At 39.4% G+C, this 27,057-nt stretch overlaps 1 protein-coding gene across 6 annotated transcripts in view; it reads right to left on the bottom strand.

Moving 5' to 3' along the window:
- Nucleotides 1–1,775: 1,775 nt before the first annotated feature.
- Nucleotides 1,776–27,057, bottom strand: part of LOC139591958 (bifunctional heparan sulfate N-deacetylase/N-sulfotransferase 4-like) — a 63,334-nt gene continuing 38,052 nt past the window's right edge. For 2 of the 6 annotated variants that reach the window (XM_071431165.1, XM_071431171.1), the window contains 2 exons: nt 25,715–25,855; nt 17,184–23,338 (listed from right to left, as the gene is read on the bottom strand). In XM_071431165.1, the coding sequence (XP_071287266.1) occupies nt 25,766–25,855 (90 nt within the window). In that variant the 3' untranslated portion in view covers nt 17,184–23,338; nt 25,715–25,765. Of the gene's footprint in view, nt 15,841–17,183; nt 23,339–23,385; nt 23,573–25,714; nt 25,856–27,057 lie in introns of those variants that run through there. The other 4 variants (XM_071431166.1, XM_071431167.1, XM_071431168.1 and 1 more) reach the window with 4 other exon arrangements.

Genomic DNA, 27,057 nt, shown 5'->3' with positions numbered 1-27,057 from the left:
GGGCAGCAGGCGTGCCATGCTGCATGCCCAGCCCTGGTGCGCTGGGCCAGACATGTTGTCATTGCCCTCTACCAAGTTTAGAATGGGGAATTGAATGTTAGCAAGAATGATGCTTATAGAAGTGGGAACACCACAGCTGCATTATCTCTAAAGCTGCTCTTGTGTGTACCTGTTTCCTTCTCTTTCTCTTTGCCTTAACATTTTGCTGATGCTCTCCTGCTCCATGTCCTGGGACTATTCTATTCAAGCAATGTGCCAGAAATTATCACATTTACTGAGGAAATTCCTGTGTTCTCTATTGAATCCTCACCATTTTCTCATTACAATGTTCAGTGGGATATTATGATCTTAAATGAGTCAGAATGGTTGTTAAATCTAATTTCTAATGCATATGTGTAAGTCTTATATATTTAAAATTTCACAGTGACCACTTCTTCCTGATTTACACCTTCTTACAAATGAATTTTTTTTATGCAACAGGAAGATGATCCTTGTGTAAAAAGGTTCACTTCCTGAAAGCAGAGGGAAGACACTTTAGGGGTGGTGTTACTCCTACCCATCATTGTCCCAAACAGTGGAATTAAATTGAGTTAGATAAGGGTCTATGGCATAAGCTGAACATGGGAAAGTGTGACTGTGGTCACAAGGGTTTTCAGGATGAAGAAGAGACGAGAATGTTGACTCCATGATCAGAAGGCCTGATTTATTATTTTATGATACATGTTACATTAGACTATACTAAAAAGCAATAGAAAGGAAAGGTTTCTTCAGCAGCTAGCTAAGCTAAGAATAGAAAAGAATGAATAACAAAGATCTGTGTCTCAGACAGAGCAAGAGCCAGCTCTGCCATGAGTGGTCAAGAAATCCAAACACCCACAGGAGACCAATCACCTGTTGCATTCCACAGCAGCAGATAACCATTGTTTACTTTGGTTACTGAAACTGCAGCTTCTCACAAGGAAAAATCCTAAGAAAGGATTTTTCATGAAAGATGTCTGCGACAGGAAAGATAAAAGGCTGTTGATGTTTCTGCAGAAGTGTATGATAAACTTTAAAATAATTTAGAGTTACTTAATGAGAGGAAGGAAATTAGGTTAAAAGAAAAATAATGTACATTTATACTTACGTACATGTATGTTTTGGCCATGTGTTTGTCATCTGAGGGACAAGAACAATTAAAGCATGGTGATGGATAAATGACACAAGAATGCAGGCAGATGCAGAGGAATAAATGTTCTGCTCTTGAAGTTAGTAAAAGTTTGGTCCCTCACATCAGCTTGGCTTTACCCAGCACATTCAGAAATACTCAGCGTCTAAATTCCCCATCCATTTGTGTAAGAAATTAGACACTGCTCCCTCATTTCACTACAAGCAGGTAGCAGATAAAGATGCTATTGAGGCATCTTTATCTCAGAATATTTCAGGAACTAAGTGGCTCTTGCCTTAAGAACCCCCTGGGCTGTATGTAACATAAATATAGCTGGTTCTCTCTGAATGGGTCTTTATAGCTTTGTTGGAAGTCTGTGAGCATGGGGATGTTAGACAGCTATTGATATGTTCTAATAATGAGGATAAAACAGCCAGAAGTGGCAGAAAGTAGCCTAGAAAGCCTCCCATAAGTTGGATTGCAAGCCTTTGAGCAATTACCACATTGTAGTCTACTTATGTTAAACTGTGGATACTTAAACCCATACTGCAACTACAAAAATCATGTGTACTACCTTGTTCTGAGCTCCAGGTTACTGTTACTGTAACAGAATGGTAATGTCATGGACTGGGACCAGAAATTATATTTATTTGGGGGGACTGAGAAGAAAATCCGCTAGTTGTGAACCCCCTTGAATGGTAGGGCAGTATACCGAGTTGTTCAATGTCAACGCAATTGGATGTGCAGATGCTGTTACTAACTGGGCATTCTGTTCATTGAGTTCTCATCAAACTGTGGTGCAAGGGAAGTTCTTTCAACCTCTGCTTTGAGGTTTGTGCAGCACACTTCCTTTGAAGTTTCTTAACTTCTTACTTAATTTTTCTTTTGGTTTGGTTACTAACCTCTGTCAAATAAAAGAGGAAAATCTCAGGTTTTGGGATAAGACAGCACAAGTTGATACAAATCTTCACTAGCTCTTTTCGTTCATCACATATTTTGTTCCTTTGAACATTATTGTGAGAGTCTGCTGGCTTTAATTCCCCTGCAAAGCTAAATCCCTGTTTATTATTTAATTCTGAAAAAGTCCCATTGATGAATAACACTTGTGGAGGAGTAAGATTCAAATTAGAAATTATTCTTAAATGTTTTTGAAAGGTATTTGGGTGACTCTTAAGTTGTGACCTGGATAAGTTCCTGTTTTCTTAGATGTCTTCAGATCTTGAATCAGTAACTGTCAATACCATTTCATTCAGCCAGAGAGTTGTCTGACTGTACCAGAAATTCCAGCTTTCTCCAACCAGCTGCCAACACATGGAGCCCGACCCCTGACAAGATCTAATAGTACATATATAGTGTAAAGGGAAAATTCACAATCCAACATCTGCAGTCCACAGGCATTTGGAAGCCAAGTAAGGTTGCCTGTGCTGAATATCAAGTTAAGGGAGATGACACAGAATATGTAACAGTTGTTTTGGAAGGAAATTTAGAGAATTTATTTTAAATGGATGGGGAAATATGTGAATATTGGGGCCCAGATTCTGACTGGGACCATTCAGAGCTAGTTCAGTTGCAAGCAAATTACAGCTTCCAAATACCTGAGCTGCTTTTGTTTTCTGTAATTTGCGGATCTCAGAGCTAAAACATGCACCTCAGTATGGAGTTTCAGTTATAATGAGCCAAACAGATTTTCAGGTTCTTCAATGAAGTAGCTTTTATCTCTCTAATGGCAACTATGATCTAAAAGGACAACCTCAGTTTCTGTTCAGTTCAATAAAATACTTCCTTTCTCCTTTAGTTTGGTTTGTAGGTTTCTCACAGTTTCCATCCCTCACCTTAGAACTATATGCAAAACTGAGTTATTAAACTTCAGAATCCTAGAGAGGATTTGCAAGTATTTGTGGTGTAGTGGTTGATTCTCCTGTGGCTGAAGCAGCTGATGCCCATCTGGGTTTGTGTTTCATCACAGCTTTATTACTCCTTTCTCACTCTATCATTTAGTTCCAACTCAGCACTCCATTGGCACTTATTTTTTCTAGAGCCATCAGCAAATCTATGGACCACATTAGGCCTGAGATGCTAAAAAATACAGATAGCTTTGGTAATCTTCAGCTTGGAATTTTTGCTGCAAGTGAAGTAATGGTTTCAGTATTTGGGTTCATTTGAGATTTCCAAAGCTTTGGAAGAAGATAATAGCCTATTATTCAAACTAGTTTTAACAACTTCATTAGTGCAGAACTCCAGCTTAGCAGGTCCCTGGAGCATTTATCTCAAATGGCATATTTTGAGATTTTTAATGTTGTTCTGTTGTCACTGAGTTGATGGCATAAATGGCCCATCTTAACAGCTTTGTTTGCAACCAGCAGTTTGAGAGCATTCTTCCGTGGTCTGTATTGAGTACTTTCTGCTTAAAAAATGTTGTTTAAATTTTAGCAAGTGTTATGCGAAACAAACCCATACCAGTTCAAATAAATAAATTATGAATTAAAGGTGAGTTTTAATTTTTTGAGTTGTTCAAAGTTGAGCTCTAAAGTAAAGTGTTTCTCAGTTTTGGCACAAGGGCAATTTGGAATAGGTTTTATGTATTTATGATTTTAGTGTTTGGCTGAAAATCAGTAAGAGGGATTAATGATGTCTATTACTGAAAGGCAAAGGAGTATTTTTAAAGGAAAAGTTTGTTATAATTTGTTGATTTCACATTTACCATCTCCTTGACCTTGCTTAAAAAAAAAACCAAAAAAAACAAAAACCAAAAACCCCCACAAACAGATCTAAAAATCAGCAGAATGGGAACAGCTTCAAACAACCACTTTGTAAAATCATGGTCTCTTCTGACTGAAATTGTTGATGTGAATGTATTTACGTGAATGTTTTGTTTTACCAAGGAGAATAAACTAGATCATCATCTGAAGTAAATAATTTGTTGTCCACTTCTCTCCCATGGGATTACAGTGATCAGAAAAATTCTTTCAGTAGCAGACCAGTAATAAATATAACTGTATGGAACATAGTCTTAAGTGTAGAGTAGAATAAAGGGTAAGGTGACCTAGCAACTCTGTCATCTCTCATTTTTATTGCTCCTTGGGGTAGGAAAGAAAAAGTCTTTTGAGCTAACTATGTTCGTTGTAGCAAAATTACTGTGAAAGATTCCTGTGGGACACTTGCATAACTGACCATTAGGAAAAAAATAGTCAATCAGGAGAATAGAGCAGATACATTTTCTGTTCTCACCATTATCTGCATATTTTTCTAATGCCTATATAGTTAACAACTACCTCACACAAACAATACTGCCTACCTTACATGATCATCCTAGGGAAAAGGTAATTAAGTTACCTTGCAGAGATTGGTGCTTAATTCAAGGTCAAACTAAATTGTACTTGGAAACCTCAGCAACATGCTCATGTTTATTCCTGTGCCAGAAAGTTGCTATTAAATGTGGCTCCCATTGCGGGTTTTACCACTTTTCATAATCCTCACCTGCTGCTGACCATTTAATCATCACATTTCTCAGCTGAATTTGACATTAATTGACACACCTTTTTCCACCACCACACTTTAACAACACAACTCAAAAAGTGAATTATTATTGTTAGCTAGCAATGCAATAGAAAATGAGAATAGGAAAAGACTGCAGTTCTTGCAAAACGAACCATGGTACGTATGTTTGCTTATACGTCACTCACTGTATTGTATGGACACTTACTAGCAGTTATTCTCATACTAAATTATGTTGATGTTGCTGACATGCAAGAATGATTTAGCTTTTGTGTTATATGTGGCTAAATATTGTGCATTCTTTGTACTAGAGCCTAAAGAAATATACATCACTACAAAAGAAAAAGCCTCAAATAGTAACCCTTGAATAAGTCAGGACAGGCTCTGTTAGCCAGAAGACTGCTTAGGAAATGTAAGTTTGTGTGTACTTACTTTCACAGCTATAAGGGAGTGTAAAATAGAGCATGGGCCCTGAGGTTCTCTGTGCATTTCAGGCTCTGCACGCATCCCACCTGATGCACTGGAGGACAGGGTATGTTCAGGTAAAGATGCAGTGAACCAAAACAAAAGTACAAAGGAAACCTCAGTTTTTTCTCTGAGAGATCAGGGAGGGACTATTAGAAATATCAAAGAAATGCTTGTGCTTTGGTGAAAAGGATTTACAAGCTGCAGTCTGTCTCATGCAGCCGAGCTTTGTTTGTCAACTTGCTGTTGTAAAATGAAGACAGAGAAGAGATTAAATGAGACTTAGGAGCTGGGGGAAGCTCCTGGCCTAGCCTTTTGTTTCAGTCATTTGCTGTTTACCTTTGCATACTAAGACAGTGAAACCGGGGCCCACGAGTAGGTCTCTGTGTCCTTTGTCCAGCTGGGAAGAAAAGAGATTGAAGTGAACTGATGAGTTTCTGTTGTTTTCCTGAATGTATATGCTGTGCTGGACTTTTCTGATGATTCAAACATTTCTATATCTGCATCTGATTGACCTCTGCTGTTACATTGACAAAAAGACTCAGCCTGGCTTAGACCTGACAAACACCTTCCCAAACAATTTTGAAGTGTGACTTGGGCATGCGTCAGCTTTCTTTTCAACGCCAACACAAGATGATAAATGGAAAGGATGTATCACTTAGGCTGTCACACGTTTTTCTTTTGAGCCTAGGTTTTCCTCTCCTCTCAGAGAGCAAAAGGAGCAACCTTGCTTCCACTTGCACTGTGTTGTGCATATTGTGAGTATGTATATGTGAGTGAAAGGTGTAGAAACACTGAAAAGCAGATGTGAAGAGCATCTTGGTAGTGTGAAGATGGTGGATATCACCAGTTAGAGCTTCTCTAGTACTGAAGAAATGTTTTTAAGGCAGACATAACCTGAGCTCTTGGCCAGGTTATTTCCACACACAGTGAAAGCCTCGCCATCCATTGTCCTGGCTTTGTTGAGGGGACTTGGTGAAAGGTTCAGATAGTGGAGGAAAAAAATGGATTGTGTGTGTGGTTGATCACTGCTTGTGGGATTTTGTGTGAACTTGCAAGTGATGAATAGGAACAGGTCAGACAGGGAGGCTGTGGCAGCAGCCCAGCTATTCTGCAAGGACTGCTCCCCCTGTCAGGGAAAAGATATGCCAAGCAGAAACCCACTTTGGGAATTGGCCAATCTGGATGCTTTAATTTCCCGGATATCTTTTAAGAAACTGTCTCCATTCCGCTCAATATGCCCCAAATTTGTTCCATGAAATAAAAACAAAGAGAGCTTTCTCCTGAAACATTCCTATGAAGCATCTGTTTTCAGTTAGACACAAAATTTTGCTTGGAAACATCCTGCTGGAGATGAACACCAAACTTGTTTAATAAATCATTGCCAAGAACCATCTGAAGAGACCTTAGTCAATAATTGGCTTGGCAAGATTCTTCTCCAGCATATTTGCCAAGCATTAGGGGCTGCTGATTCCCCTGCCTGGAGCAGTGGGGCCCTTTGCCCCTGTGCTGGCCCCTGTGGGGACCTGTGCTGGCAGGCACAGAGAGCCAGGCATGCCTGAGTGACACCTGCATGCTGATGAGCCTGGCTCTGCTTTTCCCTGGGCTCTGGGGTAATCAGCATTCAGGGGCATGGGCTTGTGCAGCCACCCCTGCCATAGTCTGCATATGGAAATGGGCACTTCTGCCTCGTCTCAGCTGCTTTTGGGAAGCGGCAACAAAAGGGCTCTTGATCAAGTGTACTTATTTATTTAACTGGATCAAATGAAACAATGTGCTTGAGAGCAAGACAAAGCCTTAGTGGTCTGTACAAGTTTTCTTATTTTCAAACATGCTTATGCTAGCTGTCTGACTAGTGTGCTGTAATCTGCAGTGTCAGGTAATCAGGATGGAAATACTTCAGGGTTTTTGCCCTTTTAACATTATTGTTTTCCCCATCAGGAGAGGTTGCCAGCCAGGATGGCACAATAGAAAAGCCTAGGGAAGCGCCTCTTGGCTGGCATTCTTCTACAGCAGCACTAGCTATGCAGTCATCATGTTTCATCACTTCTGAATTTTCACATTTTCATCTGAATCACTTCATGGCCCAAAGACATTAAATTGGAAGATTTTAACCATTTTGAAATAGAAGAGTCTTTCAACATTGATGGGGATGAACAAGAGCCCTGACTGTTGAATTCTATTTAGAAAATGCCTTGAAATATCCATGATCTGGAGTTAGCTGACAAAATGCGTCTTCTGAATACTGAAGGAAACCTCTTCTTAGCTTCTACCAGAGTTTTTTAAAGGCAGAAAAGTAAGAAAAAAAACCCCAACTGATTTTTCTCCTCAAAATATGGAGGAAGGAAAGTAAATTTGATTAAAGGGTTTTACTTTACTTATGATCATCTTCACTAAATATCATTCCTTACATTTTGTGCAATTAGCCAGCTCAGTTTTCTCAAATAAATGCAACGTTAACAACATGTTCATTAGAGCTGATATATCCTGGGTAAGGAAGTGGGTTTAGGTTTTCTTTTTCATCAGCAGCATTTTTTTTAGTGTCACTGACGCAGTTAACCTTTTAAGAGGCAGTTAGGATTTTAGCTGGCAAGTTATGCTCACTGGAGCTGTGCCGCTCTGTGGGACACAAAAATATGTCTGTGAGGTGATGACACAGGAGGAGGTTTGTTCTGGCCACACAGTGGGCAGTGTTGTGGTGAGTGCTGCTTCAGCTCTCTTTCCTAGTGCAGTGTAATACCGTGCTTCAATGGAACTATAGCAGAGATAAAAAATCCCTGTCTCACTTTACATCACCATTGGCTTACCTAACAACCAATTGCTGATTTCACAATTTCTTTTGAGCTTGATTGTGTGGTGCATTTGTTTTTCATGGAACAATTCTTTTCTGAAATGGCTTCTAATGACACATGGGCAAGCTATGGAAGAAATACGAGTTTTGGTGCCATTTTCCCAGCAAGACTCACTCACAGTAGCAGAACACTTGTGCATATAGTTCTTCCAGACGCATCATCTTTAGTAGAACTGAATGTTGCGCTGTATTTATAGAACTCCTCTTAAGCTAGAAAATTACAATCATCTACTTTTCAAATATGTGTGGGTAGAGGCTGCGGATCCAAACTGAAGCATCCTTTCTGCAGAGAGAAAATCAGTGACATGTTAAAATGCACAGCCAGCCTGGCTCCAGGGATTCAAATTCTTACAAACAAGCACCCTGAGCTTATGAACTTGGCAAGTCTCACTTCAAATTATTTTGAAAGACAGTTTCAAATTTTACTGTTTAATTCCCATATGATAATAGCAATTTCTGAAATTCCCAATGATAAGAGCAAGGACTTTTGAAGTACTGACTACAGTAGTTGGATTGCTAGCACAGGTAGAGCAATGAGGAAATAATAACACAGTGGGCTCTGCTTAACCAATATGTTAATGGACTGAATGTCAGCATACTTTAAAAAAAAAACATTGAAATTTGTAACATCACAGCCTACTGGTCAGGCGCCAGTATCTCAGATGCACATGACCAGTAACTAAGCACTGTCTTTAGAAAGGAAGATGATGCAGTGTGTAGAATTCATTGCTTATGGAGCTGTTAATTGGCAAAGTTTGAATTAGGCCTGGAAAACTTTCAAAATAGACTAAAATCAGATGGAAAACTTGGTTAGTCATTATGGATCATGTAGTCATTCTGTTTTATCTAGTGTGCAGCTTATTAAAGTTGACAAAACCCTCATAAAACTGCTGAGAAATTTCATCAGAACCTAGTTGTTAAAAAAACATTGAGATTAAGTGTCATAATTTGCTCTTCTAAGTCATAGTAACAACTTCCTTAGAACCCAAGGCAACTTGTCAGGTGTAGCCAGGCTCTGGAGAGCAGACTGTTAGCTCTTTGTGGTTTGTATAATGTGTATGTGTCTGTAGCATAAAATTGCATTAACTTTTCAGACTTACACACCCCACGACGAATAGAGCCCTAATTATCTTTCCCCTGTCACCCTAAGGTTTATTTCAAAATTACTGATTTCCAAATTTTCACATCTCTTGAATTACCCTTATATTGGATTTTGATTCTCCAGCTATTAGCTTGCATGTATTCCAGTCTGAATCATATTTTCCTGGGGGAACTCTTGCCTATTTTCTTTCATTTCCCTAATAATGTTTCCTTTAATCCACATTAGACTTTCAATTTCACTGAAACTTAATATTATGAGCAGATTGGTTGAAATAGTATTGCTGCTTATTTCCAGCTGCCTAGTGACAAAATTAATCACAACCAGGTATGTGGGCTGTTCCAGGTTCCATGTCCCTTCTTGCTCCATGCCTGGTATTCAGCCACAGTCTTAATTTATGGCCTCCAAACTGTTTTTAATCCAAACCCATGCTAACAATTTTTTTATAATTAGAATTATTTGAATATATGAAAGCTATCCCTTCAACAACCAATTCTGATTGTATATCAAGGCAAACCATGAAATCTCAGTGGTATAAATGTAAAGGCAAAAAATCTTGATTATACACTTTTTCCAAAACTTTTTGCAACATTAAGACAGGATTCAGCTGCCCAAGTGTAGGCATGTATTATATCAATATCTGAGCTTGTCATCTACATTCCTTTTATAGTAAATGAAGCAAAGGAAGCAGTTGCAGGCTGTCATTGATGGCATCCTATAAGGAAGCCTCAGTCTATGAAGCAGAGTCCTTCCAGTATCTGCCTCTTCACTAACCAAACAAAGCTCATGTAGACAACACTCTGACTTCTGTCCTTAATACCACATTATTAATCTCATTTATTAAATTAGGCTTCTAACCTCTTGCATTAACATTAGTAGCCTTTTCCATATGAATTTGAGGAATTAGAATCCCTTATTGTAATATGCCAGCTAGAGCCATCTCATGTACCATTTGCTAACACTGAAACAGAGATTTAGGCTTTTCTGTGTGCATCCATGATAAGGTTCTAAAAAAAACAACCAGAAGGTTTGCAACTGACTCTTCACATCAAAATCTTAACTTTAATCTACTGAAGTTCAGATACACAAGAGGTGTTTTTCAGTGGCAGCAGCTTCTGGATGTCACATTAGTCATTTGGGGTCGAGTTTTGTAGCTTTTCGTTAAGCCTTGTTAGCAAGTTGTTCCACCCCCACACTGGGGTCAAAAGGGAGTAAGTAACAGGATTGTTAAAGGTGTTGTTTTCTTCCAAGTGCACTTGATTCTGCTTCTTAGACCAGTTGGAATAAACAAGTGATCAGTGTGTTGTTTATCCCAGCAGCATAACCTCCACAATTCAGCCAGGGTTTTTGCAGACACTGCCTTCCACAATAAGCTCCAGGATAGGATGCTGGAGAAATCTATAAAAGTGTGTTAGGGAACTAAATTCTCACAGAAAATACCTTACATAATAAGGGTTAGGGTGACAAATCTGAGTTCTACCTCTGAGGATAAGTATCATGATAGCCTCATAAGCCCGATACATTGGTATAGCATAGAAAGCTGGAAATCAAGAGTCACTATTAATGTTGAAACTAATTTCATTGTCCCAGTAACGCTATTTAAAGGTTGGTGTATAAAGAGAAGTTTTTTCTGTGGTATTGAACTTCTCTGCATATCTTCCTTGTCCTTTTTGCAACCTTTGGGGACCAACAGGGAGCAATCTCAAAGGGTTTCTGCTGTGCTGTCTTTGCTATTCCAAGTGACAGACTTTGTTAGCACTGGAGTTTGGTCAGAGCTTGTTGGAACTGTGACCAGCTCTCCCAGAGGTCCCTGACCTGATTTGCAACATGTACATTGAGCAGATTGGAATCTTGCCCTGGAGGATTGCTGTGCCTAAATATCACTTGTGCGTGTCTAACTGCAAATAGAAAAGGGAATTATACCTTTTCATTGATTAGGAAGTCTGTCCATGTATTTTATGAACAATAAAAAACCCCAACAAACCTAGACACACGGGGTTGAATACTTACTCATTCCAGCTTCCCTTTCATTGATTGGCAAGTAGGAGGTAGATGGAGAATTTTGCAAGTCTATGACCAACAAAGAGGGCTGCAGCAGATAACTATGTAAAAACAGAAACCAAACAAACCACAACAAGCAGGAAAAAATCATCTGGAAAAAACCCTGGAGTTTTCACTTATCAGTTGTCTAAAGCTGAGGAGATTCTTCAGGGGATTCTGGAGTCTCTGGTCTGTTTGTGCCCTCGCTCGGGATGTGTGGTGCAAGTCCAGTGACATCAGTGGGATTTCCCTGCTAACACTGACAGAACCCATGACTGTGAGTGCGTCATAGGGTTCAGAGCTGGACTGCAATGAGGATAGACCCTGGCAACTTTTGGACTGTGAAGGGTCTTCTACCATTTCATCTTGTCATGTCATACCCTGTTGTTCATTCCAAGGCAGGATAACAGGTCAGAGCTACAGGGAGCCATTCCATCAGCTTGTCTGTGTAGGAGGTACTGGAAATGCAGGGAGACAAATGTGTAGCTGAGGCAGCCACACAGGAGAGTAGAACAAAAGGTGCAGCAGAATCAGGATGCTTTTGTAGCCATTGAATGTTGTAAAAAGCCTTGCAGAGAGCCTGCCTGCTTGAAGCTACTCAGAAAATGGGAGATAGAGTTCTCTCTGCTTTCTCATTTTTAACACTACATGATCTGCTGTTTCTGTGCATTCTTGAGGAGTCATTTTGGAACATACTATGTTGAAACCAGTAAAATATGTGCTTTGATTTTTATCTTCCTAATGTTTACTGGAGTCATTACACTGGCCTAAAGTCCACTGAGTGCTGTTTGGTGTCTTTTATTGGAAGAAAGCCCTGTGTTGAAAGTGCAAAAAGCATTTAAGCTTCCCTTTTCCTCATTCAGGATGGACTTAGGTGTTCTTGTCTTTTGGTTACGTGGTAAAGAGGTGGTGTGGCACATGGAATTCTTAGGCAGAGACACCAAGCCTAAATGATTGATGTCTGGTGCTGCTGTATACTGGTCCAAACAGCATTCCAAATATCTGCTGGCTTCAAAGTACAGGTTGTCTGTGTTTCTGAGCCCATTATTACCTCATTTTGCCAAAAGGAACATTCCCAGCCCTGCATTTGCTGTCTCCACAACTGAGCTCCCCCCTTGGCTGCTGCCCACATGCTCTGGGCACTTCATTGCACAAGTTTTGCTTTTCTGCACACCCGTCTGGGACCCTGTGCAACTCACTGAGCTGGCAGGAAGATAAAGCAATGTGTGTGTAAATAATTTTCCAGGGAGTTTTTTTCCTGCAGACTTGGGAAATTGAAACAAGTCAGTGGGGGATGCGAGAAGCCCCAAAGCTGGTGTAAGGGGAAGGAGGTTGGATATAAGGAACAGGATGGGATCATCAAAGCATAGGGTCAAGAAGCAAAAGGAAGGGAGGCAGAATAGCATAGGAGGGAGGGGAATGGAGATGCTTTCTTGGGGAAGCTTTTCCACCAGTCTTTCAGAATGGTTAGGTTATTGATAGGACAAGTAGCTGTTGACAAAAGCTGTTGTTGAGCAAAGGCCTGTGACTACTTTGAGGAATGAGAGGCATCTCCTCTTGTCACAGTATATGCCCTTGGGTTGTATGTTCTTAGAAGTATGAGTTTCTGAAGGTAAGTGCCCAGTGTAAATGCACACGACTCCAGTGAGCTCAGACAAAGCTGACCTGGAATCTTTTATCCTTGGCTAAACCATGTGCTGTGGCTAGCATTGTTCCCTGGCTCTGAAAGGAGTATTCCTGCTCCCAGTCCTCAGGCCAACTCCCTTCCTTGTGCTGGCTCCAGGCTGTTGCGCCCTGCTGAGCCACTTCAGCTGGCTACAGCTGGAAAAACCGAATTCCAGCTTTACTCACAGTCTAAAGCCAACTCAGTGCTTTTTCAGAGATGTGGAAACTGGTATAGAAGTGAATGTGTCACTTAATAGCAGTCTGTTTTAGTTCTGTAACATTAGGTCAGAGCCACTTTGAAAGCACAGATGTTTTTATATTTTATTAGACATCGGAGAGTTTAGTTTCCAAAAAGATTTCTGGTGATGTTGAGTTCTGGGGTAGCAATAATCTCATTTATTATGTAAGTGTTCATGCACAGACAGTTTCTTTAGAATCAAAGCTCTCTGTGCCTTTAACATGAAGGCTTCTGATAAGAAGATGTAAACTTAAACTGGTTTAAATGAGATCTTTCTCATATTTAGTAAGGATTAAATAAGATTTTTCCAGTTATGTATGATAGAACTGCGTAATGAGAACTAATGAAACAGCCAACAGAAAGTAATTTTGTTCCTGCTACAAAATGCTGTACGATAGAATCTGAAATTCACAGCGCTTCTATCAGTTTGATTAAAGCACATTTCGTTCTCTAAATAAAGCTTCTTAGGTGCTGGATATTGAAACTGAGAACTGGCATCTCTGGAGTATTTCCTAAGGATTGTTTAAAACCATTATCTGAATCAGTTACTATTACATTAATCAGCACTGAATTCAAAAAGGAAAAGAAACAAAAACCAAGCAAACAAAAATGCTTTGTGGGTTGCAACAATGCAACCTACAAAGCAGCCAAAACAGCCCAGGGAAAATGAGAATTTCACTTCATATAAACTTGAAATTCTGTAAAATTCCAGGACAACTGGATGTCATGCTGTAACTGATACAATGACTCTCTCTACATATAAGAAAATTCTGCAGTTTGTAGTCTCTGTAGACACTCTGTGTATAGCCTTGCCATCTAATTGGCAATTTATTTTGTTCAAAATGAAAGTTTCCTTCACCTAAAGAAATGTGTAAGTAGCTCCTGCTGGTGCAAAGTGTTACACCAGACTTGGGCCTCTTGCTGCTTGACTGCTCAGCCAGTCTGCTGGTGCTCGGCCTCAATTCTCTAGAGACAGTTTAGTTGTAACCATGGGACTTATTATGTAAAATAACTGATTTGGTGGAATTAAAAGTACATTTCTGAGCTAATAATTGGATAGCATGCAAGGTATATGGTTTGGTCTCTATTTGGGGACTGAGAAAGCAAATTGTAAGGTCATCTGAACTTAGAATCTATGACACTTAAAGGCTGGGCATGCAGGTTAGTAGTACAAATATTTGTTTAATGCATTTCTTTAAAATAATACCGTAATTCTCTGATACCCATGTTGTAAATCTAGGAACTGCAGGTGATGATACAGAATAATCAATATTATTCATTTGGATGACTTATGCATCCTTGAGAGAGGGTAAGTCATCTACTGTGTGGGGATTTTTCAGCTGCTGATAATGAGACTTCCAAAAAACCCAGTGCTTGGTGGAGAAAGAATTCAGGTATTGCAGTGAAGGACTGCAGGCTGTACTTCTGGTAATGAAAGTATCCAAAGGTGCTGTGCCATCTCTTTCAATTCACTAAGATTGTTTCTAGCTGTTGTAATCATTATGTTAGTCTCAGTTATTCTGTGTAAAAAGGTTTTGATAATGCTTTTCTCTCTCAGCCCTAAAAAAATAGTCCTTCAGTCTACAAAAGGATGCTGTCCTTTGTGCCATGAGAGCACATACCCAAGATTTGAAGCTGTGCATAATCAGACTTCTAAGTGCATTCGTTCATGTTCACCTTATGAGCATGTGAAGTAGGGATTATCTTTTTCTGATGAAGCCTCACTTCCTTCCAATTTAGGTTTCTTTCCTTGATAAAAATGCCACTACCATTCACACCACAAAATACATTTTCTGTGGCTCTACAGCAGATAATCAGAGAAATGAAGCTCCTGCAGTCCAATAGTCTTGGCCATATATGTGAAAAGTTTATTTTATAAAGGCTTTAGGTTTAAAGGGTTTGGCTGCTGAAATGAGCTTCTAGGCATTGAGTAAGAGTTTGATCTGATGGTGGAATGGTCCCAATTTCAAGAGTCTTTTCTTCATCGTGTTGCAGACTTCTTCAGTGTCTGCTAAAGGCCAGTGTCATGGTTCAGGCTGCCCTGCTGCTCTGAAGGCTAACAAGCAGAGGTGGTTCGGCTGGAAGCTTTGCCTGCTTCCCGCTCTTGGAAGTTAGCTCAGATGCCAGCCCTTGTTTGCTGGTGGAGAATCTTTTGCTGCCTATCATCATGAAAGAATTCATCCAGAACTTACTGGAAGTACAAATAAATTGGTGCTACCAAGAATTTCCTCTGTTAGCAGAAATCCAGGGTGCTTCTCCAGCACTGTCATTCTTCGGCTTCCAGCAACTGCGCAAGCACTGGCTGCTCCAAAATTGTTTCCAGTCTTGGTCTCAAGGTTCTAGCTCAGGTTGTGTCCCTGAGCCCCAACCTACTCAGAAACCTTCCCAGAAAAATCTAACCCTCCTCTCCAGCAAGGCCTTAAATTTCCTGCCAACTCACTGGATTGCCAAGGCTCAGAGGGTGAACAGCTGAGGGTTTTTCACTGTTAATTATGCAAATTAGGATCCACAAAATTTCCTTGGACTCTGCTCATTCATAAAAGACTCAAATGATCTCATTTATTTTAAGTGCTGAAAAGCACTTAAAGCTCTGTGTGTTTCAGCATTGCTTCCGTGGCCTCTTGGCTGGCCCCAGGAAAAGGAATGGAATGCAAAGAGCATTTCTCTGGAATCACAGTGCTCCTGAGCAGCCTGGTAACTCTGGTAAAACATGTGCTTCATGGTGCCTGGTGCCAGGGCTTCAGGAACTCTTCTCTGCCATGAGAAGTGACCTGGCTGTCTCCAGGCCACAGGTCTGCCCCTGCCCTGGGAAAAGGGCACAGAGGAAGCACTGGAAGAAACTGAAAAAAATTAGAGATTTTACCACTTTAAGTGAAGAAATCAGTCATTACTGATGCACATTAAAAAAGGTCAGGTTAGTACTGGGCATATACATTGTACTGCCTTTGTTTATCTTTCTTGTTGTTTCAGTCATTTCTCTAATTTTCTCTTAGGCCAGAAATAGACCTGGAGTTTAAAGGTGTTGGCTGTTGTGATTTTATGACCATACTAGCCACTATTTTTATTACATTTAGTGGCTTTGTATATTAGTTGATTGAATTGTTCAGTAGATTTGGTCTTGGTCTGTAAAAAAGCATCTTTTAATCTGAAATATAATTGAATATGAAGATATGTCTTCATATCTTTCATGTAAGAACTTGATGTTATTTGTTACCCATTATTTTCCAAGTAAAATGAGCATAATTCAATTCTTAATTAGCTGAAGCATATTTTTTATTTAATTGTGTCTTAATTCCTCAAAGAATTGCATATTGTCCATTTGGGGAATTGCTCCCAAAAGATTAGCATTTCTCATACTGGAAAACCCATTTTAATTGATTATTCAGGTGGCTGGTGGCCAGTTTGTATTATTAATGCTCTTACAAATGCTAAGGCCTGCATGCTAGAGAAGTATCTATGGGAGGTGGACTTGGATGTCAGAAACCCAAAAGTTTTTTGGTTTTTTTCAGTTTAAAGTTTTTTTATGACTGTATTTAGATAGGGTCTTTTTTGCGCATAGGAAATGCTTATTTCTGAAAACAAATGAAACTTTATGTAGGTAAGAATATTAGCATGAAATCTTGTAGATGTAAAAATAAAGAAAAATATGTTTATGTCCCTTAGGTTATATGAATCATTGCTAATTATTTTAATTAATAAATAATTAATAACAAATTCCAATTGGAAGGTGCTGGTGTAATACAAGCTGTTATCACTGGTTGTTTTGGTACATAAGTACCAATTAATATTGCCTACATCTAGGACTAATTGCTTGAAAAGATGTATTAATTAAAGGAAACAACCCTGCAATTTGTATAGATGCTTTTCCCTTCCAATAGGCTTCTGCTCCTACTGCACATAATGGGGGAAAGTGCAGGATCAGGCCAAAAATAGGGTTCTGTGCTTTTTTTCATTTCATTTGTATGTTTTTAGTCTCTGGTTGGCCAATGTTCACCAAAATGTTATGTAACATTCCCTCTTTGATTTCCAGAACAGTAATATAACCAAAAGAACGCCCCCCCCCCCCCCCCCCCCAAAAAAAAAAAAAAAGTTTTAGGATGTTTGTAGCAATATTTCATCAGGAGAAAGCTGTAATGGGGAGTAAAGAACTGTTAAAACCTAATCCATGACTCAATTTCCATGATTATGCTAAAGGAAATGAAATTGTCAACTTTAATTACCTTTACATTTAGAATATAACAATGATTTTGCATGAGCAGAACATTGTAATGTCTTTTCCTTGTGTATAATTATTACAATTAGAAGGAGTAGGGAGGAAGAGGTACATGGCGTTTAAGAGATGAGGACAGAGAAAAAAGCAAAATGAGATGGTATCAGGGACTACTGGAAAAACTTCCTTATGTCAGAGTAACATTTTTGGATATTGTGAAGATGGGAGGATTTCTCACATGGCTTTAAGGGAAGGTACATACTCAGGACAGCATTTGAGGAAAGCATAGATCATCATCTCTAAAGATTTACTGTCCTTTGAAGAGCCCTGGCATAGCAATTCTGTGGCCTCTGCCACACCTGTTACCCTTTCATGAGCTGAGATGGAGCTGGCCCACAGAACACAGTGATTTTGGATGAGGTCAGAAATTACTCTTTGTTCTCACAGGGGGCTATCATTCAAGGGCTGCTGAAATCTCAGTTACTCCTTAAACTCTGTGTGTTGATGGCAGCCAGAACTCTGAGTAAGGGAATAAAGAATAAATAGGTAATTGAAGGAAAATTCCTTGCCTCCGGCTGGATTTTTCTGGAGAATCTTTCACTTTACTGTGAACTTGAGTTTTTCCTTCTGCCCCTCAAACACCTCATTTACTGTTAGCTGGGCCAGTGTGAGAACAGTTGCTTCTCTAGGCCAGCCATTTCTTCATATCTAATTTATTTTTCTATGTGTTATGCCTTACTATTGTTTTTTGTGCCTTTCTGTATATAGATTACAGTAATTATAGAGAAATACCAAACCAGATCTCCCACAGGCTAGAGATGCAAGGTCTTGAAAACATTTCCTTGTGATGTTTCTCAGCAGGATCCATTTCATCATTACAAAATTATTGCAGGAAACCACAACTTTTTGCCCATGGCTATAGACAATAATATGTGATGAATACTCTGGTAAAAAAAAACCAGTGAGTTAAGACTGGTAAGGCAAAGTCTGCAGCTATGAAAAACAAAAATTGTGGTTTTCAATATTTTGGTTAGAATAGTAACTTGCTCTGTGCCAAATACAGGATAAAGCAAAGAATCAGATTAAACCTAAGAACATCAGTGTGTTTGCAATGGCAAAAGATGCACAAGGAGATAATTCATTTCTGAATTGCTTGATTTAAAAGGTACTTCATCTTCATATCAGAAACTTTGCTTTATGTAATGAAAAATCACACCATTTTCAAAGCAGAAAAAATAGGAAGGAGACACAGGTGTGCTGTTTATTTTGAGATATAAAAGCTATGGAAGGGACATTGAGATTGATGGGAAAGCAGAACAAGCTTTTATTCAAGAAAAGGTATTTTTCCTTGTCACACATCAAGGGTTTGTATTTATTTCTCCATTAAAACCAAAAAGACGGGACATTTAGTGGTAGAACAAAATAAGTGATACAGAGAAGATGTGATCTTGCTTTATGTGAATTTTCATTGTGTAGAAGTTCAGGCAGTGACAACACTTCTTCAGATTTTTTCAAAATTCATGTTTCATATTTGCCTTTAATCTGATGTCAACAGCGTGATTTCATTTGCTCTTTATCCAGGTAATAGGCTATTTAATATTTAAGCGTTTGCTTGTTGCTTTTTCCTTATAGAAAGCTCCAAATCTGATTCCAGATCCCTGTCTCAATTTTTGACACAAAGAGAAGCAGATTGTAAAAATAACAAATGAGCTTTCAGGAGTGTAAGAGTTTGAATGGTCAGAGAGGTGGGGTTTCCTTCTCCCATCTGATGTGTAACCTGTTGCTTAGCCTCACACTTTAAACTTTACCTGGTAAACCAGAGTGAATTATCCCAATTTCTATTTATTGGGACTTTACAGTTCCCATCTTGAGTGTTTGCATCATTCACTTATCTGTCCTGGCTGTATTTGTACATAAATCTGCCCGGGATTTGGTGTGCGTTTTGGGCAAAGTCTGCTTTTGATAAAAGGTATCTTTTGTTTGTGTTGTCTGGCAGACTTGAGTGCTAATAAGCTTAAGGATGAGGTATTTAATGAGTCCTGTGTATAGAAATAACGATGGATGGCTTATTTGGAATTCTAAGACACAACGTGGCCAGGCATGCTGAGGAGTGCCTGGAACTGCACCAGCCTTACAGTGGGAAGCTTATTGATTACACAGAGACAGGGTACATTTTAATAATTTTTGGAACACTATACTGCCTCAGGTTCTGAAATACATTAAAGGAGGACTATGAACTTCGTTTTAACCTGGATCCTAAATTATTTCTTGATGTACAGTCAACAGCAGCTCTGTGAGATCAATCACAGTTACTAAGGTGTATTAAAATCAACATGTTTCATTTTAATTGCTGGTATGCCTGATTCTCTGAGGCAGCTGTTCATAAAGTTAAATTGCTTTTTTGCCAGACAGGAGTTTCATTTCACTTCATGGTAGATTTTTGCCTTATGCACTTAACCAGCATTTTGCTTTCCTTTCCTCCTCCTTCCTCCTCGCCCATGATTTTCATTTGTCTCCAGATAATTTTCTCAGTTTTGCCTTCTGTCCTCATTAGCAGAAACTTCAGCCTTGCCAATGAGTCAGCTTTAATAAAGTAGTTGGATTGTTTGAATTATTAGTTGATGTAAAGGTGCAGACCTGGAGCTCTTTTTGGTAGTCTCTGTTAACCTGTGCTATATGAGTCTGCAGACTCCTAATCAGCTCATAAAATCTGCTGGCTCTGTTGATGGATATATTGTGAAGAGATACATTTATTTTCAAGTTGTATCCTATTTTCTGTTTAGCTGCCTGCATTTTCATTTTCTGTGCTCTGGTTTTGTTGGGGTTTTTTTGGTTGTTTTTTTGTTTTGTTTTGTTTTGTTTTGTTTTTTTTTGGTTTTTTGTAGGGGAATGCTATAAAGCCATTTAGTAATTTCATTCCTGGTTTTGCATCTCCTGTCACTCTGTGTTTTGATAGGGAAAAATGCATGTTTGTAACAAGTTATTTCCTTGCTCCAGTCCCTGAAGTTAATCATAGACTTTAGTATCAGAAAAGGAGGAACACACCTGAGTCTTGACCTCCTACATAATGTATTAAACATGGCTGTAGCTCTCATTTTGTTTCAGTAGAATGGGCTTATAAATAAACTTGCTGCTGCCCAGCATGGACACAAGATGCTGCTCTATTCTGAAGAGTATTAGATGCTTTCCCATTTCCAGTCAATTTGAGGATTTTCTCTGTCCTTTGAGAGGCAATTGAAGTTTCTATATCAGGTCAATACTTTCAGGCTCATAATAAATGCAGGGAGATAAGAATAAAATTACTGGTTTTCATTTATTTAAAGGCACACTTTTTGGAAAGAGAACAGGTGGATGCAAGAGACAGGTGAGCAAAAGCAGAACACTGAATTTTGGGAAAAGAGCAATGGTTCCAGCACAGCAGTTGTACAAGTGCTGAATTTGTGCATGGCATTACGGTAATGGCCTATTAGGGCAGTAAGTGGCAGCAGTTAGGGAGATTTGGACACGATGTCTGTGATTCTGGAGGCAAAGGCAGTCAGTGGTGCTGGAGCAAAGATACACGGCTTTCAAACTTGAACACAACATAGAAAGTAATGTGATATTATCAAGGGCAATTCCAGGAGTACACAGCACTGAGTAATTCTGTATTTAGATATGTTACTAAAATTTTTACCCTTGTGATATCCTTGACCCTGTAGATTTTAGATTTTAGCATGCTCTGTGGATTTTCCAACAGTTTCACTCCTGTGAAATAATGAAGGAGTTTTTTTTCATACGGATGATTCCCATAATTTCATGACTTAAGTTCAGATGTTACTTGTCTGTTTCTGCTTCGTTTCTCATTTTTCATTCGTGTATATTCTGTGCCCCTTCTGTAGCAGATTTTAAAATGCAGGTTGCAGGTGGAGAGGGGCAGAGGGACAGCACACACTGCTGGTGCTGGAAAGCTTAATACAAAGGGAGCTCTTCAGAACTCCCTTTTGCTTTTCTCCTGTCTGTATATAATAATTTGCACTGAATTTGGATTTTTGGGGGTTTTTAAGTCAATAAGAAAAGCATTCTACAAATACAGCCATATTGCAGATCTCTTGAGATATTCTGGAGGCCGCAGTCCACTTTAGTAGGCCTCAGCAATTCACATAAAGCCCATCCCTTGCAGCTGCCCTGTTTCTCCTTAAGCTCCTCTTGTCAAGGCTTCCATGAAAGCAGACAAAACCCAAAGTCGCCTCCCGTGGCCTCCTGTCTACTTCAAAAGGTTGTTAAAGCCACATTTCTCTGTTTCCATGCTGAATTTCTGGAGATATCATCACTTAGCAATGCAGAGCGTGCCTTAGCTTGTCCTTTTCTCACTTGCATGCCTGCTGAACACCTTCTTCTGCTGGGTCTGCCTTCAAAGGCAAAGAAAGTTTGCAAAATAGAGCCAGTTTACAGGAGAGCCTGCTGTTTGCAGAGATTGTTCTCTGGGGCTGTGGAATGCACTCCCTAGCTGATCTCAAATAGCCTGAATTTGGTTACATGGTTTTGGGATAAATAAATGGCTATCTCAGTGCAACTTAGCTCTTAATTACCTGGAAGGACAGAATTGTAAACCAGAGGTGTGTTGAGATTAACTTACCCTCTAAATAAAGTGCCAATTTTCTTCCTTTAAAAATGCCCGACAAGTGACTGGTGGTATTTAGGTAGATCTCTCCACAGAATTGCCAGATAGTAAAACAAAGACGTGATTTAACAGTTTTTCTCTGACTGGGCCAAACTCTGGAAAAGATATTTTGCAGTAAGAAGGGGAGCAAGAATTCCTTCTCTGTACATGTAATCTGGGAGTCGTTGTTATGAATAACGAGCCATCTGAATTGGAAGAGCCCCGTGGCTCCCATATATCAACCAGCTACCATGGTGATGGACATTGTGTAAAAATCTCAGTAAAACAGAACCCTAGGACATTCTCCCTAGTCTTTATTATAAGTCCCAGGCAAACACTCCCAGAAATGAAAATCCTCTAGGCAATGTTAAATGTAACTCAACCTTGACTTGCAGGAATTCATCTTCGGAATGGAAAAATTGTTTGTCTCTGTGTCCAATTAATTCTTGGCTTTCATTTGAAACTGCCAGAGACTTTGCCAACCCAGTTTTGATGAGTTTTATTTATGCAATATAAATCCTTGTCAGCTGAGAATTAGTCTCATATATTCATTGGAAAGGGATTTTTTTTATTCATCAGCAACCTGGATGTTGTACACAGGAGACCTGCAAATGCAAGACTCTGTCTCACCTTATGAGTCAGAGCTAAACCCTCTTTGAAGAGCTGCTGACCCAGCATGCCCCATACAGGCAGCAGATAAACCAATGAAACATTGATTATTAATAGAAAACAGATACATTTTCATCTTCCTGCCTAAAACCCCTGCTAAAAAATAAGCTTCCTGAGTTCCTCAGCCTTATTTATATGAGGGAGAGTTTTCAATTTTTCCTGCTTGCAAGGTCTCTCAATTTTTTCTCCAAACGAGAAACAGTAATGACTGTAATGCTTTTGATCAAACACTTAAGACATATTGATGAGTGTTTTGAGAGTTATTGCAAGTTTCCTTTGCAGATTTTTCTTGGATTCATTCCAACATTTGGATTAGATCTGTGGTTTCTTGCTGTTGTCAATTTTGTTGTTATGTGCCAGTACAGATTTCCCCACTCCTAGTTTTTCTTTAGCATGGAGGAAGATGGGGTGCTGTTCCCACTTGCAGCATGTGGACATCAATCCTACCTAGATTGTTTTGCTGCTGTCTGAACCTCATTCTGCGCTCTCAACTCTCTAGTGATTTGGCCAAGCCTATAATAAACAGAGTTCTCAGGAGCTGGAACCTGCTGGTTCACCATGTGCTTTGCCAGTATGTTGACCTTCCACAGCAGCCTCAGGCGTTTGCTTTGACAGAGTGCCTGGGAAAGGTTATGTGTGTCCAGCAGGAGTCAGCAGTGGCTCGAGCAGCTACCTTTTCTTAGAGACCATTTCATTTTTCTCATTGTAAGCATGTGACCTGCACTCTTCCCTGTTGCATGCCCTTCAAGAGTTGCATGCATTCCAGCTCGGGATTTTCACTGATGCGATGTGTCCGTGTCCTCCAGGAGACCTCTTAACTCTGTGGAAAAAATCAGGACCAAATCCATAAAAATCCATAGAAATCAGTGTTGTTAGGAATGTGTCTTGGTCATGCTTAAGGAGAGATTTGAGAGAAATTTGATTGATCAAAACCTCTTTAATGTTTTGCTTACTTATACAGAATTCTCCATTTTGCCTACCTGTTTAACTGCTTCCAAATAATTCTTTCCAAAACCAGTTGTAGAGTAGAAAATGTACATCAAAAAACTGTGAACTGCAGAAAAAAATGATGCTGACCTTTCAGTCTTCCCTGAACATAATTTGTATTTCTGCATTAATGTGCTTTATAGAAAGTGAATGTGGAAGAGAACTATAATTTAGTATATAGAAAACTTTAAATTCATTTGCATAATTCTATATGTACAGGCTTCTGAAGGACAAATATGGGCAAGCACAGCTAGCTGCCTCTTTCTGCAAATACACAAGTATCTGAATGTGTATAATCATATAATGTACTATATAGTTTTCCCATAATGCATAAAATACCTTAGAAGCATAAAATTGTTTGTATTTTTAATGCAAACTAATATCATCAATTGTAGCATGAAAATAATGGAAAGTTTAAAAGAAAGCTCTTATAATCTACAAATTACTGAACAAGCAAAAATAAAAGTTAAGCAATCAAAATGATAACATGAAGATTTTTAATTCTGAATCTTCAGTTTAAGACTTTATCCACAGGTTGTATGAAGTCTGCCCTGAAATAATGGAGCTGAATTTCCAGGATTCCCTTCATTAGAATAGGGTGTGGGAGTTTGAGCCCTCCTAAGGAGCCAGAGCAGGCTGTGACCAGTTGTTGCAGGGGGAATTATCTGGTAGGCAGTGCCCCTCAGAAAAGGTGTGCACTAATTCCTTTGCTCTGCTCAGTGTGGGCAGGATCTCATCCAGAGTCCCTGGGCAGAGTCAGGACACTGCACTGCAAGGCAAAGTCTGTGCAGAATGAAAGGAAGCCATAGGAGACCAGGAAGAACAAAGAGCTCCAAAATCAGCCCTCTGGGGAAAGACTTCTGGAGCTACTTCACAGAGAGAAGATAAAGGGATGGTACATGAAAGGTAGTTTCAGCGTGGTAAGGGAGAAATTATGATATGCATTATGCATTACGGATAGGAAAAAAAATACACTTAAAACACAATTAAATTTATCTTGTACATTATGAAAACTTCCTAGTGGAGATGTTAATTAAACATCGGAACAAGGTGGAGTTGAAATGAAAACAAGCCATTCCAAATAATGAAACAGCAGTGGTAAAATCATAGAAACAGCAAATCAGCTTCTTTTTGGTGTCCACACCAGGCAAATTCTTTGGCTGAAAAACAGGGGTCTGCACCTGACTTCCCCTTCTCCAGCCCTTGCTTTGAGGAATGCTTTTGTGAGCTTAAGCAGTGGGAAGGGTGGCAGGGAGGACCTAGAGCTCCTCCTCTGGCTCTCTGCTCTGGCTTGCAGCACCTTGTTCAGTCCAGACTGCTGTCACAGACCAGACACTGTGGCAAGTCAAGAGCAGACCACACTTGTCCCCCCAGGCAGGTTCTCATGGCCACATTGTTGGTATAATCCTAATGGATTTAATTAACTCCCACCCTGGAGAATTTGTGGCTACACGTGTCGTACCAAGTGTGGGAGATGCTGGGTTGTTTATTGAGATGCTCTCAAGTAGTTGATACCAGGCTAATAAGATTTGTTTTACATAAATAGCTGTATGGGTCATTAATGAAGAACCGAAACAGATGATTACTGAAAATAATTGATTTTCAAACTACAGTTCTTTTTCAATTAAAATTATCCTGAGGCACTCAAAAGCTATAATATAAAGTTGTAATAGAAATACAAGCAAGTCCTCACTTGATATTTTAGATTCAATAACCATTTTGAGTCACGTGAGCTGTAAAAAACTATCCCTTTTATAGTAAGTTGTCCAACTTTATTTTTTTTATTGGATTAGGATTGATTTTGATTTGGTTTTCAAATGTGTTCCAGATAGGAAATTGGAGGCCATTTTTCTTACTGGGGGAAAAATGGATAAAGAGCCCCACTGTGGTGTCATCAGCTCTAACTTTACCATTGGCTTGGATGACATCCAGTCTTATCTAGTGCCCTATATCTGAGATTTCACCTTAGAATGAGGGAAAAAAATATCAGCCCTGGCTCTCATGAGCTTACTGTGGGCAACTAGACTGGTCACTTTAGCTCCAGAGTGCTTTGTGCAGACCTGCTTTGTCAGTAGGAATAAGTCAGTATCTCTAATGAAGAATTTTAATGCTATGGGCATGGGGATTATCTTTTAAAACAAATCTGTTACACAGCAGCAATATCCACAGTATATGTGTGCTGGGAGACATTTCACCCAGGCTCTCTTACCCTCTGTAGCCCTTCTGCTTTGGATCCCTGTAGGATCATTCCAGCCCACTTTTAAGACTCCCACTTCTGTTCACTCTTCAGTCTCTTCTCTTTCCAACTTTGCATCTGACTTGGTGCAAAATTTTGTGTGGGCTTTATTTTCTGAAATGGAATTTGTAAAGGGTTGTAGTTATTTGACATGAGAACTTGAGAGAGAAAATTCATGTTTGTGACAGAAATAAATTCTTACCCGAGAAGCTCCCCCCCCTCAAATCTTTGCTGTGGGCTACATTGATAGAGTAACTTTGGTATCCCTATATCTCCTCAGTGCTTTGACTTGAACAGAAAATATAGATCTGTACCATGATCTGTCCAAGGGCAACAGCATCATTAATTGCTAAGTGATCTGCAAACAATTAGAGACCTCCTGGCTGGTGTACAGAGAGATGAATGGAGCTGTCTGCCTAATCAGATGGAGTTGTATCTATCTGTGGACCTAACTGTGTTGTTCCAAAATGCCAGCAACATCTGTCACTTCCTCCTTCTCACAGTAACATATGCTGTGCTCTGCTCTGCAGGGTCCTGCTCAGAAGCCTTTGAGGGGAATTTTATTGGGCTGGGACAGAATGGTTAGAGTTTTTAAGGAATTTTTTATCCCCTGTTTACCTGTTCAGATGTGCTTTGTGAGAGAAGAGCAGAATTAAGCTAGAGGTTCTACGCATTGAAGAAGCTGTAATTCATATCTGCATTAACAGCATGAAGGCAGGACAAATGTATTAGAAATTAATTGAGCCTGAATGCAGTGAATTTAGCACTTAAAGAAACAGAGAAGATCAATGGTTTTTGAGGCTGTGTTCTTCAGCACCTTGTGTTTCAAAAACTAACATAAGCACTGCATGCCACACATGGATGGTGCTTGTGTGTGATACTCAGTTTAGTGCCTCAATATTAATATCTGATTTCATTTGCTTTCTCTGTTTACATGTGTTACTGCTTGAAAGCTCTTTTTTAATCTGGTGATGAGATTTGTTAGAAAAGTTCCCGTGGCAGTCACTCCATCATTCCAGCTCCAATTTGAAGTTGGTTTTGGTTGAAATTCTATACAAGTTTTAGGGAGTTTGCCTCTCCGTGATACTGGTTTAACACAAAGCTAATGAGAAATATACCCAGTCGGTAGCTTCCAATATTTTTGTTGCTGTATCTGGCCTAATTTTGCCAGTAGAATTCTGCAGAAAAGCTTTTATTTCTTTCAGTACAGGCCTTGCTGTGTTCAGCACAAGGGCCAGAAGATGAGCAGGAGCAGGAGAGCTCATACTGGAGAGTGTAATCTGCTGCTTTATGTGGGATTTAGCACCTGCTTCTTT

This window comes from Agelaius tricolor, unplaced genomic scaffold (genome assembly GCF_023055355.1).
Source record: "Agelaius tricolor isolate 1412-34295 unplaced genomic scaffold, bAgeTri1.0.p SCAF_8, whole genome shotgun sequence".
Classification (NCBI taxonomy): Eukaryota; Metazoa; Chordata; class Aves; order Passeriformes; family Icteridae; genus Agelaius; species Agelaius tricolor.
Note: the sequence above shows the minus strand (reverse complement) of the source record. Positions and strands in the feature narration are given on the sequence as shown.